General features: G+C 41.2%; 1 protein-coding gene across 5 annotated transcripts in view; it reads left to right on the top strand.

The window, feature by feature from the left end:
- Positions 1-16473, top strand: part of ATP10D (ATPase phospholipid transporting 10D (putative)) — a 107450-nt gene that overhangs the window by 53059 nt on the left and 37918 nt on the right. For 4 of the 5 annotated variants that reach the window (XM_073342121.2, XM_073342120.2, XM_073342118.2 and 1 more), the window contains 3 exons: positions 4814-5122; positions 9683-9877; positions 13613-13817. In XM_073342121.2, coding sequence (XP_073198222.2) covers positions 4854-5122; positions 9683-9877; positions 13613-13817 — 669 coding nt within the window. In that variant the 5' untranslated portion in view covers positions 4814-4853. Of the gene's footprint in view, positions 1-4813; positions 5123-9682; positions 9878-13612; positions 13818-16473 lie in introns of those variants that run through there. The other variant, XM_073342122.2, reaches the window with a different exon arrangement.

Here is a 16473-nt window from a genome sequence, read left to right as displayed (position 1 = left end):
CAGAGAGCTTACAGTCAAAGGAAAGGAAATGGTCAACAAATATGTATTGGGTTTATAAATAATCTCAAGCAAGTAGCTTTATTTTCATTGTGGAACACAAGACTCTCTCATTCACCAAATCCATATTTTAGTAAATGTCTCCATTGGCTCGCTCGTCCCCAGTGATTGGGGGGTGATGGGGCGAGGGGGGGGAATCATAACATGGAACAAAGTCCACTGGAAACTACACTTTTCTCCTGTGGTATATCCTCTTAATCAGGGGTTCTCAAACTGGGGATTGGGACCCCTCAGGGGGTCGTGAGGTTATTACATGGGGGTCATGAGTTGTCAGCCTCCAACCCAAACCCCACTTTGTCTCCAGCTTCTATAATGGTGTTAAATATATAAAAAAGTGATTTTAATTTATAAGGTGGGGTCACACTCAGAGGCTTGCTATGTGAAAGGGGTCACCAGTACAAAAGTTCGAGAACCACAGCTGTTAATTATCCTCTGAGGCAAGGGGGTTTGGATCCTGCAGAGTCAATATGGTGTGTGGTGATCTGAAAACCCCATAGAGAAACTGGGCTCCATCCTCCTGGATCCTGCACCTCTCCAGCTGGTCCCCTTTCCCACAAGAAGTATTGCTTGTTTAGATTAACATTGCCATGGCTTTCACCCACATCACTCAGTGTGAAATCCTGGCCCCATTGAAGTCAATGGCAAAATTCCGATTGACTTCAATAGAGAGAGGATTTAATCTTTGTGTATACCAGGTAGAAGGGGCTAGAAGGTGCAGAAGATAATGCTTGCTTGGATTTCCACTGGGAAATACACTAGATCAGGGGTTCTCAACCTCTTTCTTTCCGAGGTCCCCCAACTTGCTATAAAAACTCCATGGCCCAACTGTGTCACAACAACTGATTTTCTGCACATAAAAGCCAGGGCCATTGTTAGGGGGTAGTAAGGAGGTAGTAAGGAGGCGCTACACCACATAGGGGCACTGTGAAGTTAAGTTGCTCAGGCTTTGGCTTCAGACCCAGGTGGTGCGGCCCCGGGCTGCAGTCCCGTGTGGCGGAACTTCGGCTTTCTGCCTTGGGCTCTAGCGAGTCTAGTATCAGCCATGCTTGGCAGACCCCCTGAAACCTGCTCACGGCCCTCCCGGGGGCCTCTGTGGGAGCATGCCACAGAGAAGGCCACTTTCCAGCCACACTTGTTCACAAACCACCCTGATCACACAGAGTTCTGGAAAGGGCTCACCACCTCCTATGTGCCCCAACCCCAGTTACATAAGAGGAGAGAAATTCAGGCCTAAGCTGTGTCTTCAGTGCCTGATACTTTGTCCATTGAAGGCTTCCGTCAACTTTAGTTGTGCAGGATCAAACCCTGTGTTTCTGGCCTTTTTGTGAAAAATGAGCTTAAAAGTCTTCCCACTCAGTCAGCTTGAATTCTACAGCCCTCTTGCTGCACTGAAGGTGTATTAGGAGAGTGATTGGTATCATTATGCAGGCCCTCTGCAAATAATAAAGAAGCTTAGGGAGGAGGGATAGCTCAGTGGTTTGAGCATTGACCTGCTAAATCCAGGGCTGTGAGTTCAATCCTTGAGGGGGCCATTTAGGGATCTGGGGCAAAAATTGGGGATTGGTCCTGCTTTGAGCAGGGGGTTGGACTAGATGACCTCCTGAGGTCCCTTCCACGCCTCATATTTTATGATTCTAATGCAAAGACAGGCATGCATGTGAGTCTGGCAAAAATATACAAATCTTGTCATGGAACACAGAAAATACAGTAGGATATGGCTTCTGAGTACTGGAACCTAATGTGAGATCCAGAAATGAAAACTGTACATTTTGCAGATTTCCTCTCCTTTCCGTTCCCTCCACCCCTCATATACTGGTATTGAGATATCCGCTATACAAAAACAGGATATCGTCAGCTAGCAGCAGCTTCACTGTTGATCTAGGAAACTAAATATAATACTTACGAAACAAGAAACTACAGTCTAAGAAGCAGAGCTACTAAGCATGGTGGGGAAAATAAACACACTTCTTGCTAGAATCAAAGTTGAACAGAACAGAACTTTGCTATCAGGTTTATCTGTTATGGCAGAGGAAAGCCTGACCTAAAAGGAATTCCTTTTAAAATTCTGCTGCCAGATGAGCTAGCAGGCTCGGCTGGTTATGCAGCCTAGGGAATGGGAAGGATGAGTGCCCTGGTGAGATGGCTGGCGATCCCGGTTTGACCATGGAGGGATAATCAGTAGGGCTCTGTGTTTGTCACAGAGGTCATGGAAGTCACGGATTCTGTGACTTATCATAGAATATCAGGGTTGGAAGGGACCTCAGGAGGTCATCTAGTCACTTTTACTAAAAATACCCATACCTAAATCGTAGCCTTAATATTTGGTAAATGACTAGAGGAGGAATCAAACATGTCAAATGGTGGTTGGTGGTCATCTGTGTCTGTCAGAGGCCTAGGAAGAAATAACCCCCTTGGCCTCTGTTCCTGGGCTGGAAAAGCAGGATCATGATAAGAAAGCTGGGATGCTGCAGAGAAATAACACAAGTGAGAATTGAGACCTATAGCTGGTTGTAATATATGCAACTCAGACTGCAGGGCCCACAATTCCAAGAGGCCTCTGTGTGAGGTGCAGGAGCTCTGTCTTCACACATCCCACAAATGCCACTATTCTCTCATGCTTCTCATAAGGAAAGGCCTGTTGGAAGCTGACTCTTAACAAAAATATTAAATAAGACAGGTCATTGTCATGGCTGGGGATTTGTTTTGTTTTATCAAATCCAAATTTAAATGATAGGCTGTGTACATAAAGCGGCACTAGAATTCTAGAGCATCTCTGAACTACCGGACTGCCACTCTTACTGTAAATGCTAGAGGGCCTACAGAGCCGTAAATCTGCAAAAGAATTTACGTAACAGTATATGTATGGGATACTGAGCGGTGTAAATATAGCTGGTTGGGTTACTGCTTAAATCAAAGATTTTCTCTTGTTTAGTGGGATTGAAAAATGCCTTAGATTATGTTACTGTAAAGGTATTGAAGTATATTAGATGTCCTGTGCTGGCCTAGCTTTCTGAGTGAAGAGCATGCAATATTGTCTTATAATGGACAATATATAGCCCTGAACATCTTTCTCACTTGGAAAAGGAGTACTTGTGGCACCTTAGAGACTAACAAATTTAAGGTGCCACAAGTACTCCTTTTCTTTTTGCGAATACAGACTAACACGGCTGCTACTCTGAAATTTCTCACTTGGATTTATCAGACTTCAGGTACCAATTTATTGCATGCACATCTTTGGGTCCTGTATCTAGAGATTTATATGATTAATAATTTTAAATGGTTCCTCTGTGTACCGTCAGTGTTGTCGAGCAGCATATGACGCTGTCTCGTATGGCATACAATTGAGAGTGCCGATCTCAGGTCAGACTGCCAGAAAACAGAGCAGATACCCCAAAATGATGGTATATTCTATAATTAGATTTCACCAAGACAGTAACAAATGTGTGCTTTTGGATTACTATATTAATTTTACATGGAGCCACAAACAGGCTCGCCAGCTCCGTTTTACCACCCCAACAAACTGGACTTCGTGATGAAAGGTTATTAAACCAAAAATCACCTCATATTGGGTTACCCGCAGCCCCAAAAGCCCAGTCACTTACCCCAGCTCAATGGGTACTCTGGACATCACACCAAAGAGAACACTGACAGCTAATTTCTCTAGTAAACTAAAGGTTTATTAGCTAAGAAAAAGAAATGAGAGGTTAAAGCAGGTAAAATACAGGTGAGTCAAAGTTTGAGAATCCAGTATGATAGCAGAGATGTAGTGATCTGCTAGTTTTCCTTAAGTGTCTCAGGGTTACCCAAACTAACTTTGGGGGTTGCTGTCCAATTGCTCAGTATTCCACCATGTCAGAATCCATCAGGCCAGAGATGCAGGATCATTCCCTTAAAGTAGTATTTATAGATCCTGCTTGCAGAAGACATTCACCTACTTGAGTTTTGATGAGTAGCAATTGCAGATTGTCTGTGGATTTCCATTGCTGAATACAATGACCCTTGCTTTGAAGTTAGCATTTTATTTCCTGGCATTCACAAGTAGTTGGTTACAGTGATATTACTCTGAAACCTGTCATAATGCAATTGTTTGCCATTGCATTATAATCAGGATCGATAAGTGAAACAATGTAAGTATCATTCATTAGTATTCATGAAGTTCTAATGTCTGAATATACACACACTTTGATCTAGTGTTATTTAATTACAGGGATATATGTAATGTGATAGCAATCAGCAGGTTTATAAATAAGTGAAGACAATTCCATTAACATTCCTTTGACTAAACTACTACAGGCAACCTACTAGTCAGCATTACACAGGAAAACATAAGTATTCTATGGGAAAAATTTTCACCAATCTTTATATCAGTAGTTGATGGATATTGGGGTGCGGATTGTGCTTTGTATTTATGGTACAATTATTTTAAAGAAATGTTAAATTAAAACAAACCAAAACTGATGTGATTATATCTCTTTCTAGTTCCTGAGAGGTAGAATTAAATCTAAATAGCCCTTCAATATAGATTACTGCACTATTCAATCAGAGGGTTTTACCTCACATAAACTATTAATAGTTCCTTTCATTTTGAAATCAAAAATGGGTAGTAACTCAATTCTCATTGTAAGGTTAACAAACCAAGTTAACCTCACTTAAAGGCCTTTGCAGTAACCATTGTGAACAGCTTTTTTGTTTGTATTTTGAACTAAAGCTTCTCCAGACTTACTGTGTAATTTTCTTGACTTTAAAATTTTGCTAGAAAGAAGACCTGGCCTGGATCACAAATCATTTCAGACGATATGGCAGACCCCATCCGATGGGCCCGATATCGCTGGCAGCGTCTGGTATCCGCAGAAGGCAGGGATGGAAGCAGCAGCAGCTCCTCATGTGACAAGTGTTATCAATCATCCAAAGTGCCTAGCAGACATAGGATAGTTATACCATGTCTGGGACACTTTAAAGAAGAGTATGAAAAGGTATCAAAATTATATATGAACAACAGAATACGGACTACTAAATACACTTTATTCAACTTTCTACCACGGAATTTATTTGAACAGTTTTACAGGTAAAGGATTCTTGTGTGTAATTGTGGAAATTATTCGAATGTGGGTTTTTTTGTTTGTTTGAAATTCATGTGCTAATATCTACAAATTTGTTTTTATAAACTACTCTTCTCTCCTGAATTTAGCAATCAGTTCTGATAACTTTGTAACAAGATACATTATCCCAAAACTGATACTCAAAAGAGGTCTCTCTCCTCATTTGGTGTCATGTCCTTTCTTTCACCATTTCGGATCAGTTAGATCAGGGGTGGGAACCTACGGCCCACAGGCTGGATCCGGAGTGTCAGTTAATTTCATCTGGCCTGCAGCGTCCATCCGCCCCTCCCCCCATGGGGCTGGAGCTGCAAGCACCAGCTTGCCCTGCTGCAGGGGGGAAGCCCTGAGCCTCAACCACCCCAGCAGGTGAGTGGTCTGCAATTGATTTTCTTCTGTGGGTCAATGGCCAATGATAGAAAAAAGGTTCCTCACTCCTGAGTTAGATGGTCCCTCCTCTTGGATCACTGACATAGAGCAGCGTATGATAAGATTTCACCCCCATCCAGTTTGGCAGGTGTAGTGGTGGAGAAGAATGAGGTTGGTTCTCCTTTTCTTCAGCCACTCTATGAATTTGCATGGCGGCTGGCTTGAAAGGTGATGTTAAGAGGGTGGTGGGAGGGCTCACTTGGGGAAGCAACATGGTGGCCTCGGGGGGTGTGTGTCCAAAAATGGGTTTTGTAAAACCAGCAAGGACACTGTCACAAGCCTTGCAATTGATGAGATTTTTGGTTGGTCCACTCTAGCTTTAGTGGAAGAGATATGTAGAACATCTGTCATGTCCTCAGTCCAAGCCTCCTTAAGTCATCAAAGGGCTGGTACTCTAGTAATTTTTGCCTCTGTGGATACTCTTTGACCACAAAGCCTTGAGGGCTGTAGTTCAGCCAAAGTTTCTTGACCTGCTCTTGTTTCTAGATTGGGAGATTGCAGTTCTATCAGTGGCAAATTTGTTTAAATGGAGGGTGCAGACTTAGAACTTAAAAAAGATAAAAATGTGTTCTCTGTTTTCTGCGTTGTCTGATCATCAGTTTGAAACAATCATCTCAGCAACTCTGTTGGTTGGAGAATGGAAACAGGGTTTGTGTCTCTTTTATTCTTAATTTTGTGGGGAGTGGATGAGTTACTGGTAGCTTCAGTCTCTGTGTGGTATACAATGGGAGACATGGAAGAGGATGTCTCAACACAAGAAAGGGAGCCAGAACAAGGAAAGTGGCATAAACATCTGAGGGAGGAGGGAATGCCCTGGGACGGATTCAGTCATAGAGACCCCCTTGGGCCTGTCACCTGATGTGCTGAGATTACCTCTGAACCCATTTTCCCTGCCAGCAAAAACACGCAAGTCTAAGCGTAATACATTAAGAAACTGATTACAGGTAAAATCTCACCCTCAGAAATATTCCAATAAGCTTCTTTCACAGGCTAGACTCCTTCCTAGTCTGGGCCCAATCCTTTCCTCTGGTACAGTCCTTGGTACTTCCAGCAGACATCTTAGTTGGAAACTGGGGGTGTTCTCATGACTGGCAGCCACCTTTGTTCTGTTCCACTCCCTTTTATAGCTTTGGCACAAGGAGAGAATCTTTTGTCTCTCTGGGTCCCCTCCTTCTAAATGGAAAGCACCAGGTTTAAGATGGATTCCAGTATCGGGTGACATGTTCACATGTCCTGTGAGACCCCAGCCTCCATTCTTCCAGGGCTGGCCTGCACGTACCCAGGAAGGTTTGTAAGTAAACAGAGCCATTTACAACCAATTGTCCTAGTCAATGGGAGCTGTCAAGATTCTAAACCACCATTAATGGCCCACACTTCGCATAATTACAATAGGACCTCAGAGTTATATTTCATATTGCTATCTTCAGATACAAGAATGATACATACATACAAATAGGATGAATACACTCAGTAGATTATATGCTTTGTAATGATACCTTACAAGAGACCTCTTGCATAAACTATATTCCAGTTACATCATATTTGCACTCATAAGCATATTTCCATAAAACATTATGGAGTGCAACATCACACACCCTTCACGTATAAATTCTTGACTGAAAATGTAGGAAGCCAGCTTTAACAGGTAAGAATTCCTGAGAAGATCTGACTTACTAGTGCAGGGGTCGGCAACCTTTCAGAAGTGGTGTGCCAAGTCTTAATTTATTCACTGTAATTTAAGGTTTTGCATGCAAGTAATACATTTTAACGTTTTTAGAATGTCTCTCTCTATAAGTCTATATTCTATAACTAAACTATTGTTGTATGTAAAGTAAATAAGGTTTTAAAAACCTTTAAGAAGCTTCGTTTAAAATTAAATTTAAAGTGCAGATCTTATCAGTTTAGCGTGATCCTTGCTTTTCCTTGCTGAGTTTTCCAATGTCCCCCAGGAAGGCAGTGGGCTAAGCGGGCCGGCGGCCGGGACCCCAGACCAGCAGTGGGCTGAGCGGGGCCGGCGGCTGGGATCCCAGCTGGCAAGGGGCCAGCGATCGGAACCCCAGACCGTCAGCAGAGTGCCACTGAAAATCAGCTTGTGTGCTACCTTGGGCATACGTGCCATAGGTTGCTGACCCCTGTACTAGTGGATCATGTGGAAACCTCTACCTAGGGCCCTACCAAATTCACGGTCTATTTTAATAAATGTCATGGTCATAGCATTTTTTAAATTTTGAACTTTATGGTTTCAGATATTTAATCTTAAAATGTCACAGAGTTGTAACAAAACATGAATATGTATTTAAAAACAGCAAAATATAAACCTGTAAAGTCTGTTAAGTCAGCGTTTCTCAAACTGGGGGTCCCGACCCAAAAGCGGGTTGCAAAGCTATTGTAGGGGGGGTTGTGGTATTGCCACCTTTCTGCGTTGCCTTCAGAACTTGTTGGCTGGAGAGCAGCAGCTGTTGGATGGGTGCTGAGCTCTGAAGGCAGTGTCACCACCGGGAGCAGCGCAGCCTTCAGAGCTAAGTGGCTAGAGATTAGTGGTTGCTGGCTGGGAACCCAGCTCTGAAGACAGAGCCACTGCCAGCAGAAATGCAGAAATAAGGGTGGCAATACCATACCATGTCACCTCTACTTCTGTGCAGCTGCTGACAGTGACACTGCATTCAGACCTGGACACCTGGCCAGCAGCCGCTGCTCTCCGGTCACCCAGATCTGAGGGCAGTACAGAAGAAAGGGTGGCAATACTGAAACCCCTCTACAATCAGCTTGACCCTGTTGTTAGGGAGCCCCAGTTTGAGAAACATTGTGTACTTGTATATACTTTTACCATATAGTGTAAAAGAGTGTAGTATAGGGTAAAAGTATACAGACGACCAGATTTCATGGGGGAGACAAGGTTTCATGGTCTGTGATGCGTTTTTCATGGCCGTGAATTTGGTAGGGCCTTAGCTATACCAAACATGTTTGGTTACGTTTGGAATATCAAAGATACAAATGGTGACTAATCTGTTGGTGTGTACAATATGCCCTATTGACCTGTTATTTCAGGACGTTTTACTCCATGAAAATATGTGTAAGTGCCTTGAATTTTCTTTATAGAAGTCCCTCTAACACTCTCAAAGAAGGTTATTGCTTTGATGGTTAAACAGTTAAATGCTGAAAGTGCTTCAACTCTTTCTGTATCCTTTGTTTATGGTAGTTTCTTGTTTACATCTTTCCACTTATCTAAGGCCAGAAATTGCTGGTGATCTGTATTTGTTTTCCCACTTGATTGAATATGTTACTGTAATAGCCTGTACCAAGGAAGGCTGCTAATGAAAGGTGTGTTGAAAAGTTGGAAGGTGAAGCTATAATTATGTAATTCTTCAATCGATGCAGAAGTGTTTCATGTTTTCTTTAAGTTAAATTCTGATTGTGTGGGCAGGGGATGTGATTCATGATGCTTATTGCTTCTGTGTTTTGCCTCAACATTGACAATAGAAAATTTCTAAGTGATATTGGGTATGGCTGAAGCCGTTAAATGCTAAAATTGAGATGTTTGAGGTTTGCGTGGAGATGACCTTTAAGGTAATGTGCTTGTGTTTCTATATAGGGTAATAGATCTTTTGCGGGAAATTTAATTAAAATTTGTTGGTGTGACCTCATCACTGAATATCTGAATAATGCTGAGATATGTGGACATAAGGCTTCCGCTAACATTTTAATAACTTTGGATATAAAAAGCGTGGTGTCTTCTAATATGTTGATCTTTGCTGACAACTGCTAATTTTGTACAAAAATCAAGCTGAGAGATGTAGGAATGTTTGGCATTATGTTGCCTGTGAAAAGGAGTTATCATTTTGAAGCTCTGGTTGCATGGTAAGAACTCAGTTTAGTTTCTTGGTATTTAAGCTACATGAATGCCATGTCTCTTTCCAGCATGCAGCCTCTTACGCAACATAAAGCTCTGCATAAATGTTACTTCTAAAGTATGTAGAAACTTCTGCTTAACTCAGTTTGCTAGTGAACTGCAGGTCATTACATGTGTCACCTGCCTTTTACTCACCTCCTAAACTTCATTCCATTCCTAACTCCTGCATCTGTTTTTGTGTTTGTTTCAGAGCTGCCAATTTATATTTCCTATTTTTAGTTGTCCTGAACTGGGTTCCACTGGTGGAAGCCTTCCAGAAAGAAATTACCATGTTACCTCTAGTAGTTGTTCTCACAATTATTGCAGTTAAAGATGGCCTTGAGGATTACTCAAAATACAAATTAGATAAGCAGATAAACAACTTATTAACTAAAGTATACAGCAGGTAAGTGTTTGTCTGACTTTGTTATTGATGAATAATGTACAATGTGTATTATTAGTGTTAATATACAAAACAGTAAGTTTGAGGAACCTTAACAAAATTGGTTTCTGGATTGATCAGTTGGCCACATTCTTATTTTGGTTTAAAAGTGACTTATTTCAGTCACACTGCTATTGTCGCACAATTTGGAACAGTTGTTAGTGTCTGTTAAACAGTCGCAGAACCAGAATATCAGGGATGTTGCGACCCAGGGTTATAATACAATGGCAGTTGGAAAAGTTTGCGTAACACCATTGTGAACCATGCTTTCCTTAAATTAATGCTGTTATGTTTCTAAATCAACTAGTAAAGAGTTCCCAAATAAGTGATGATAATAGGACCTGACCAGTTCCTTTCTTCACTTGGACATTGGCTACGAAGTTAGAGAGAAATCCTTGGTTTTTTCCAGATGCTACCACAAGTTTCCTAGGTGACCTTTTGCACCTTAGTTTCCTCATCTGTAAAATAAGGATAACAGTTCAGACATACCTACCGTGAAAGGGTATTGTGAGGCTAAATTAATTAATAATTATCAAATGGAAAGTACTATGGACCACATTACTCTTGCTGTGTGATCATGCAGGGGTATAAGGAGCCCCATTATTCATTTGCTGTGATAGCTATTTCAGGGAGTAGCATGCAGGGAGAGCAAGTGGGCAGCTGAAGCATTGCAGAGAGGGAAGTAAGCTGCACCAAGAAACGGTGTGGCACAGTTTATTTCTCCCATGGAGGAAGCAGGGACTGGGTCTGTGCAGCTGCACACTGATGCTCACGCCTTGTCTTCACTTTGAAAATAAAGTGTTGGGTTTTTTTTAAATGTGTTGTCTAACACATGTTAAAATCCTAGTGTACTAGAAGACAAGTTATAGTTTCAACATGTGTTAGCTGATTGAAGTAAACCCTTGGCTCCCCCTAGTGTAGACATGGCCTCCCTCAGGGCAGATTGCAAAATTACAATCTAGCCCTGTGTAAACGATGAGTATTATTTTGTGATTAATTCTCAGGATGAAAAATGTTAGTTCTCTGACATGTAGCATGCCCTATTGATTTTTTTTTTTTTTGAGAGCTAGTTCCATAACAATATGAATAACCTGGAGAATGCTTTCTTAATGTAATTGCAAAGAAACAAAATTGCATCCAGTTCTGTACAGCAACTTTCTGGGAGTCAAATTATTCAGCCAATTATGATTGGAGCCTGAAACAGGAATATAATTAAACTTTTAGAGAGCTGAAGTAATTTCTCTCCTTTCAAGTCCTGCATGTGTTAATGATAGAAGGCTTGAGGGCAAAGTCTGTTCTTTTATGGTCTCATGTAGTTATGCTGATAAACTGCAGGTTTCATGAATGCTATTCAGTCTCAGTAGAGTGGAGCATCCAAATATTTGGGTTTCTGAATTCTCTTTGTGTTACTCAGACTAAATAAGTGTAGTTCCTGTCAGTGGGAATTTAATTTGCAACTACTAATATTGCCTTGTGACTTTTTCTTTTTTAAAAATATTAATAATGATCAATATAATGTGGGAATTTATTATTTTTGTAAGAATCTGTAAAATTTCTCCAGCTGTGCATGTAAAAGATGTATGTTTTTAATTGGTATGATTTAATTTTTTTCTTAGGGTCTTCTTCATAAACTAGATTGTTTTACTAGCTGCTATTCATTCTCCTGCCCCCTCCCCACCTTCAGCACGACTATCTGCGATACAGATAGCAAAATAGTGTATGATTTCATGAGTTCCTAATGTAGTATTCTCTGGTAAACAAATTAAGAACCAATTCTTAAATGTACGGAATGTGTGATTCATCAGGTAATGTAGACACCGATAGAGCTGTTGATGTTAATGGGCCCTCTAGAGTGAGGAGGCTTGAACATTCTAAGCAGGAGTGCCGTGAGATGTTAGCACATGGTGCCCACCTCCTTAGAAAGTTGTTAGCCAGTCATACTCCAGATTTCCTATGTCTCATTTCAGATATAGCATTACAACATTATTGGGAATGAGCAATGCATAAAGGTGGTAATTCAATTTTAACACCAGGAATGTTTTAGAATGCTTCTAATATACATTAATGTGGGTTTATTTATTTTCTGCATCCATACTACAGTATTGATTTTGACTGCTTGGAAAACCCGTAATAATGATCTTGAGAAGGAGGCAGGCATGTGACTTGCACTAATTTTATTTTTAGGCTAGCTTTAGCTTTTATAGTGTCCTACTCTTGGTTCTGTTGCACTTTGAAGGATATGAAGTCACCTGTGCTTAACTAGGGAAATCTGTCAGTACACCACTTACTTATGTTTCCTTTGTGGCATCTCCCCTTTAGGCTTGCACTTTTAAGGGGATGCTGTCAAATAGTTCAGGCTCCAAAAGTTTTAGTTACAAAACCTAATGTATGAAATATTTCTCTGATATTTTCTTTTTTATTGAAATTGTTTTTTTTATTTGCCTGCAACATTTTACTCAGCTAACAATTTGATCAATGCCAGTACATTAATCTGCCAGTCTGTACAAAAATAGTGCACTGGTTGGTCTCTTGGGCTCCATGTTAAATGGTAACAATACCTGACACCAGAAATGCCTTTTGTCCATTCACAATAAGACACAGAAGTGTCCCTACCACCAAGAAGGTTTGATCACTTGGAGCAATCATCACACTCCGTCTACTTGCACCAGTGCATTCTGTACTGGTGCCCACAGTTCATCAGATGCTCATTGCTTACTCCTTACCTGAAATCCTCATCCTGTTGCATCAAAATAACGTTCACATTAACCATCTGTGATCATATAAAAGGAGGATTATGGTCTCAGGTAAGCACTGAACAGCAGAAATAGATGGGAAGAAGAAGAAGAAATAAGCATCAAAAACAATATTTTAAGGGCTTTCGTAATAAAGGGTCCAATTCTGCAAGGTGCTGAGAGCCCTAAACTCCTTCTTGACTTTACTTGGAGTTGCAAGATCTTTGCACCTTACAATGTTGACCTCAGAGCTATTAAAAAATACATAAATGCAAATAGAAAAGGAGGACTTGTGGCACCTTAGAGACTAACCAATTTATTAGAGCATAAGCTTTCGTGAGCTACAGCTCACTGTAGCTCACGAAAGCTTATGCTCTAATAAATTGGTTAGTCTCTAAGGTGCCACAAGTCCTCCTTTTCTTTTTGCGAATACAGACTAACACGGCTGTCACTCTGAAACCTGTCATAAATGCAAATGTTTTAAGTAGAATTATGTTCTAAATATTCAGTGATGTGCCAGCTAAATGTTTAAGATTTTGTGTACTTGCCTATCCAATTAAGAGACAAAAATTTGGGTTCTGGAGTCACTGTCAGGGGAGAGAGAGGTGAAGATTTGACACTTGGTTTATATAATTTGGAAGTGTAATTCACATAGTGAGAGAATTTTAGATCACTACTTCTCCGTGGGAATAGAAATCATAGGACCAAATTCTGTGCTGAGTTTTACCCCAGTCAACCTCACAGAATGTGTTTTTATTCTCATGTATAAGGTCTGGCCCTGATCCAACAATTGATTGTGTTGTGGGTACACTCACCCTAAATTAGTAAACTGTCTCCCCAGCACTTTGGTGCATACTGATTTAGACTAACTATTTTATAGTCAAAAAAATAATCTTTTGTAGTTAGTTTATTAATTTGAGCTTGCAGCTTGTGGAATTTTTCATTTAGATTTTTATATATATTTCAGGAAAGAGAAGAAATACATAGATGAGTGCTGGAAAGATGTTAATGTCGGGGACTTCATTCGACTTTCATGTAATGAGATAATTCCTGCTGATATGGTGTTGTTATACTCTACTGATCCAGATGGGATCTGTCACATTGAAACAGCCAGCCTTGATGGAGAGACCAATCTGAAGCAGAGGCAGGTGGTGAGAGGATATGCAGAGCAGGTGACCATTGCGCATTTCTAATCACTTTTAAGAAAACTGAGGTTTCAAGAATTTTATTTAAAAAATTATTTTAATAAAAATCTCTAGTTCATCTACTTGGTGGTTGAGGTGGGGCTTGTCTACACCTGCATTGGAACCAAAATAACTAAATCAGTTTTAATTCACACCTTTGGTTATTTCACCGCAAATCTGTGTGTGGTCACTAATTTCAGGGTAAGAGTGTCCTATTTCAAATCAATGTAAGTCAGTAAAAAAATTCTTCTTCAGGTAAATGTCAGTGTGGATTCCACTATAGGTCTGCCTTTGTGCCTCTATGCATGTGAGACTGGAGTCTTTTGAATAGCAGTGTCCATCAGCACTGTACGTGCTCGCTGTGCCTCCTTGTGCAAGGGCATAAAGGGAAGGGCATCCCCGACTCTCCCTCTGTTCCTTCTTACCACCTGTGGCAGCAAGATGTAACCTGGCAAGTGTCCATCAGACCTGCTGGTTCTCGGATTTGGCTAAATTATTTCAAACACTTCATAAAACCTTCCGAACCCTTCTGATTTTCTGACATACAACAGCCGTGAACAATATCAGCCCATCTGGACTGAATATTGAACATCCCTTGTAGAGATCCCCTCATACACTCTTTCACCTACAAATCCCTTTATATGGCTTTGCAACATTGGTAGATTTAAAACCTGCAGGCTACAATCCCTGCCCATCCTGTGGTGGGATAATTCTATTGAAAAATTTGATGGGACTGTCAGGAGTCACATCAGATCCAGTCCAGACAGCCTGACCTTTGGAAGCTGCATTGTCCTATTCCACCGGGCGTGTTCTGTCATCCCATCGGGCAGATGGACGCTAGAGATCATTGCCCCTTGCTACCCCATCCAGTTCTGTTCTCTATTTGCTATCCACTACCCTCCCGTCTCTCTTCAAGGACCCTTCTCACAAAAGCCTTTTACAGGTGGAAGTGGTCTTGTTGTTTGTTGCATCTAAGATCCATCGTAGAGATACCACTGGAATTCAGGGGAGGAGGTTTGTACTCCTAGTATTTCCTTATCCCGAAGAAGAATGGGGGAAGGAAAAGGGGAGGGTTGGTCCTTTCCTAGACCTGGGGAGACTCAGCAAATGAATGTTCAGGATGGTAGTGCTTGCCTCCCTCATCTCTCCAAGCTTAGGACAGTTTCATGGTTATGTACTTCCATGTCTCTACCCATCCAGCCCACAGGAAGTACCCAAGATTCACAGTGGGGCCCAACTATTATCAATACAGGGTTATGCTCCATAGCAGCAAGAGTATTCACAAAATGCCTGGCAGCAGTGGTAGTGTACTTATGGAGAATTCACACTTATCCATAACTGGCTGATTAGATGCAGGTTCCTGCAGACCTTGGCAGCCCTGTCATACATCCACTTCCTGTTCTCCAAACTAGGACTCCTTGTGAACTTGAAAAACTGTCACTGATTCCATTGCAGACAACTGAGTTCATAGGAGCTATGATTGACTCTTGGTGGTAAGAGGTTACCTGTCAGAGGACTGGTTCCAGTCCCTTCAGTCATTGGCAAGGGACTTAAGATCAAACCCAAGAACAATGGTGCATACATGTCTGAAGCTACTAGGCCATATATCAGTGTATACATATGTGACACTGTTAGCCAAGCTTCTTCACCTGCAGCCCTTATACCAACCTCAGCCATAATTGTATTCTTCATTTAAGCATCATGTGATCAGAAGTCATGGTCCTGCTAAAGGTTTTACAGAACTCACTTGGTGGCTGTACTCAGAGAACATATGAAAGCTGTGCCATTCTACCCCCTTCTCAATAATGACAATTGCCTGCAATGGCTTCAGTCTGCTTCAGAATCATGCTTATATCCTTGATTTGCAAATCAGGAATGGTGAGCAAAGTGCTAACTTCTGTAAAATATTTCACCCTTGTTAAAATATTACACGCTTGTCATGTCTGCTAGGTTTGATGCCAAGTTTGGGAGATCGTCTCTTCTTCTTCAATCTGTGTTTGACTAATGTGACATGTGTTGTTCATTCCAACCATAAGAACGGCTATACTGGGTCAGACCAAAGGTCCATCTAGACCAGTATCCTGTCTTCCGACAGTGGCCAATCCCAGTTGTCCCAGAGGGAATGAGCAGAACAGGTAATCATCAAGTGATCCATCCCCTGTCACCCATTCCCAGCTTCTGGCAAACAGAGGCTAGGGACTCCATCCCTGCCCATCCTGGTTAATAGCCATTGATGAACCTATCCTCCGAGAATTTATCTAGTTCTTTTTCTGTTCCCTCTGACAAATAAGTGACACTTTTGTTTTGAATATTTGCTAACTGTGCAGGTTAGCAGGATATAAACAGTTCCTTGGGCTTTGCAATAGTATTTCTGTGGATACTTTTTATAAGTAAACATAAAAATTAGGAAAAACAATATTAGAGGCAGAAAGCATTCAATACCCTTACAGCCAATCTTAAAAATTTGTACAAACAGATATTTAATGACTTTTCCTATTTAGTATTGATTTGTTCAGATAACGCTTTAAGAGAAGACTAACCTTCTATATAAAGTTTGTCTTCTGCCCCCATAAACATCCCCATGGGGGCAGAAGGATCTGAACCTCCAATGGAGATCCTGATTGCCAGTCCTCTGTAGTGGGGG

The sequence above is a fragment of the Lepidochelys kempii genome, chromosome 4 (assembly GCF_965140285.1).
Source record: "Lepidochelys kempii isolate rLepKem1 chromosome 4, rLepKem1.hap1, whole genome shotgun sequence".
Taxonomy (NCBI): Eukaryota; Metazoa; Chordata; order Testudines; family Cheloniidae; genus Lepidochelys; species Lepidochelys kempii.
The sequence above is the reverse complement of the archived record's forward strand: the minus strand, read 5'-3'. Positions and strand labels throughout refer to the sequence as shown.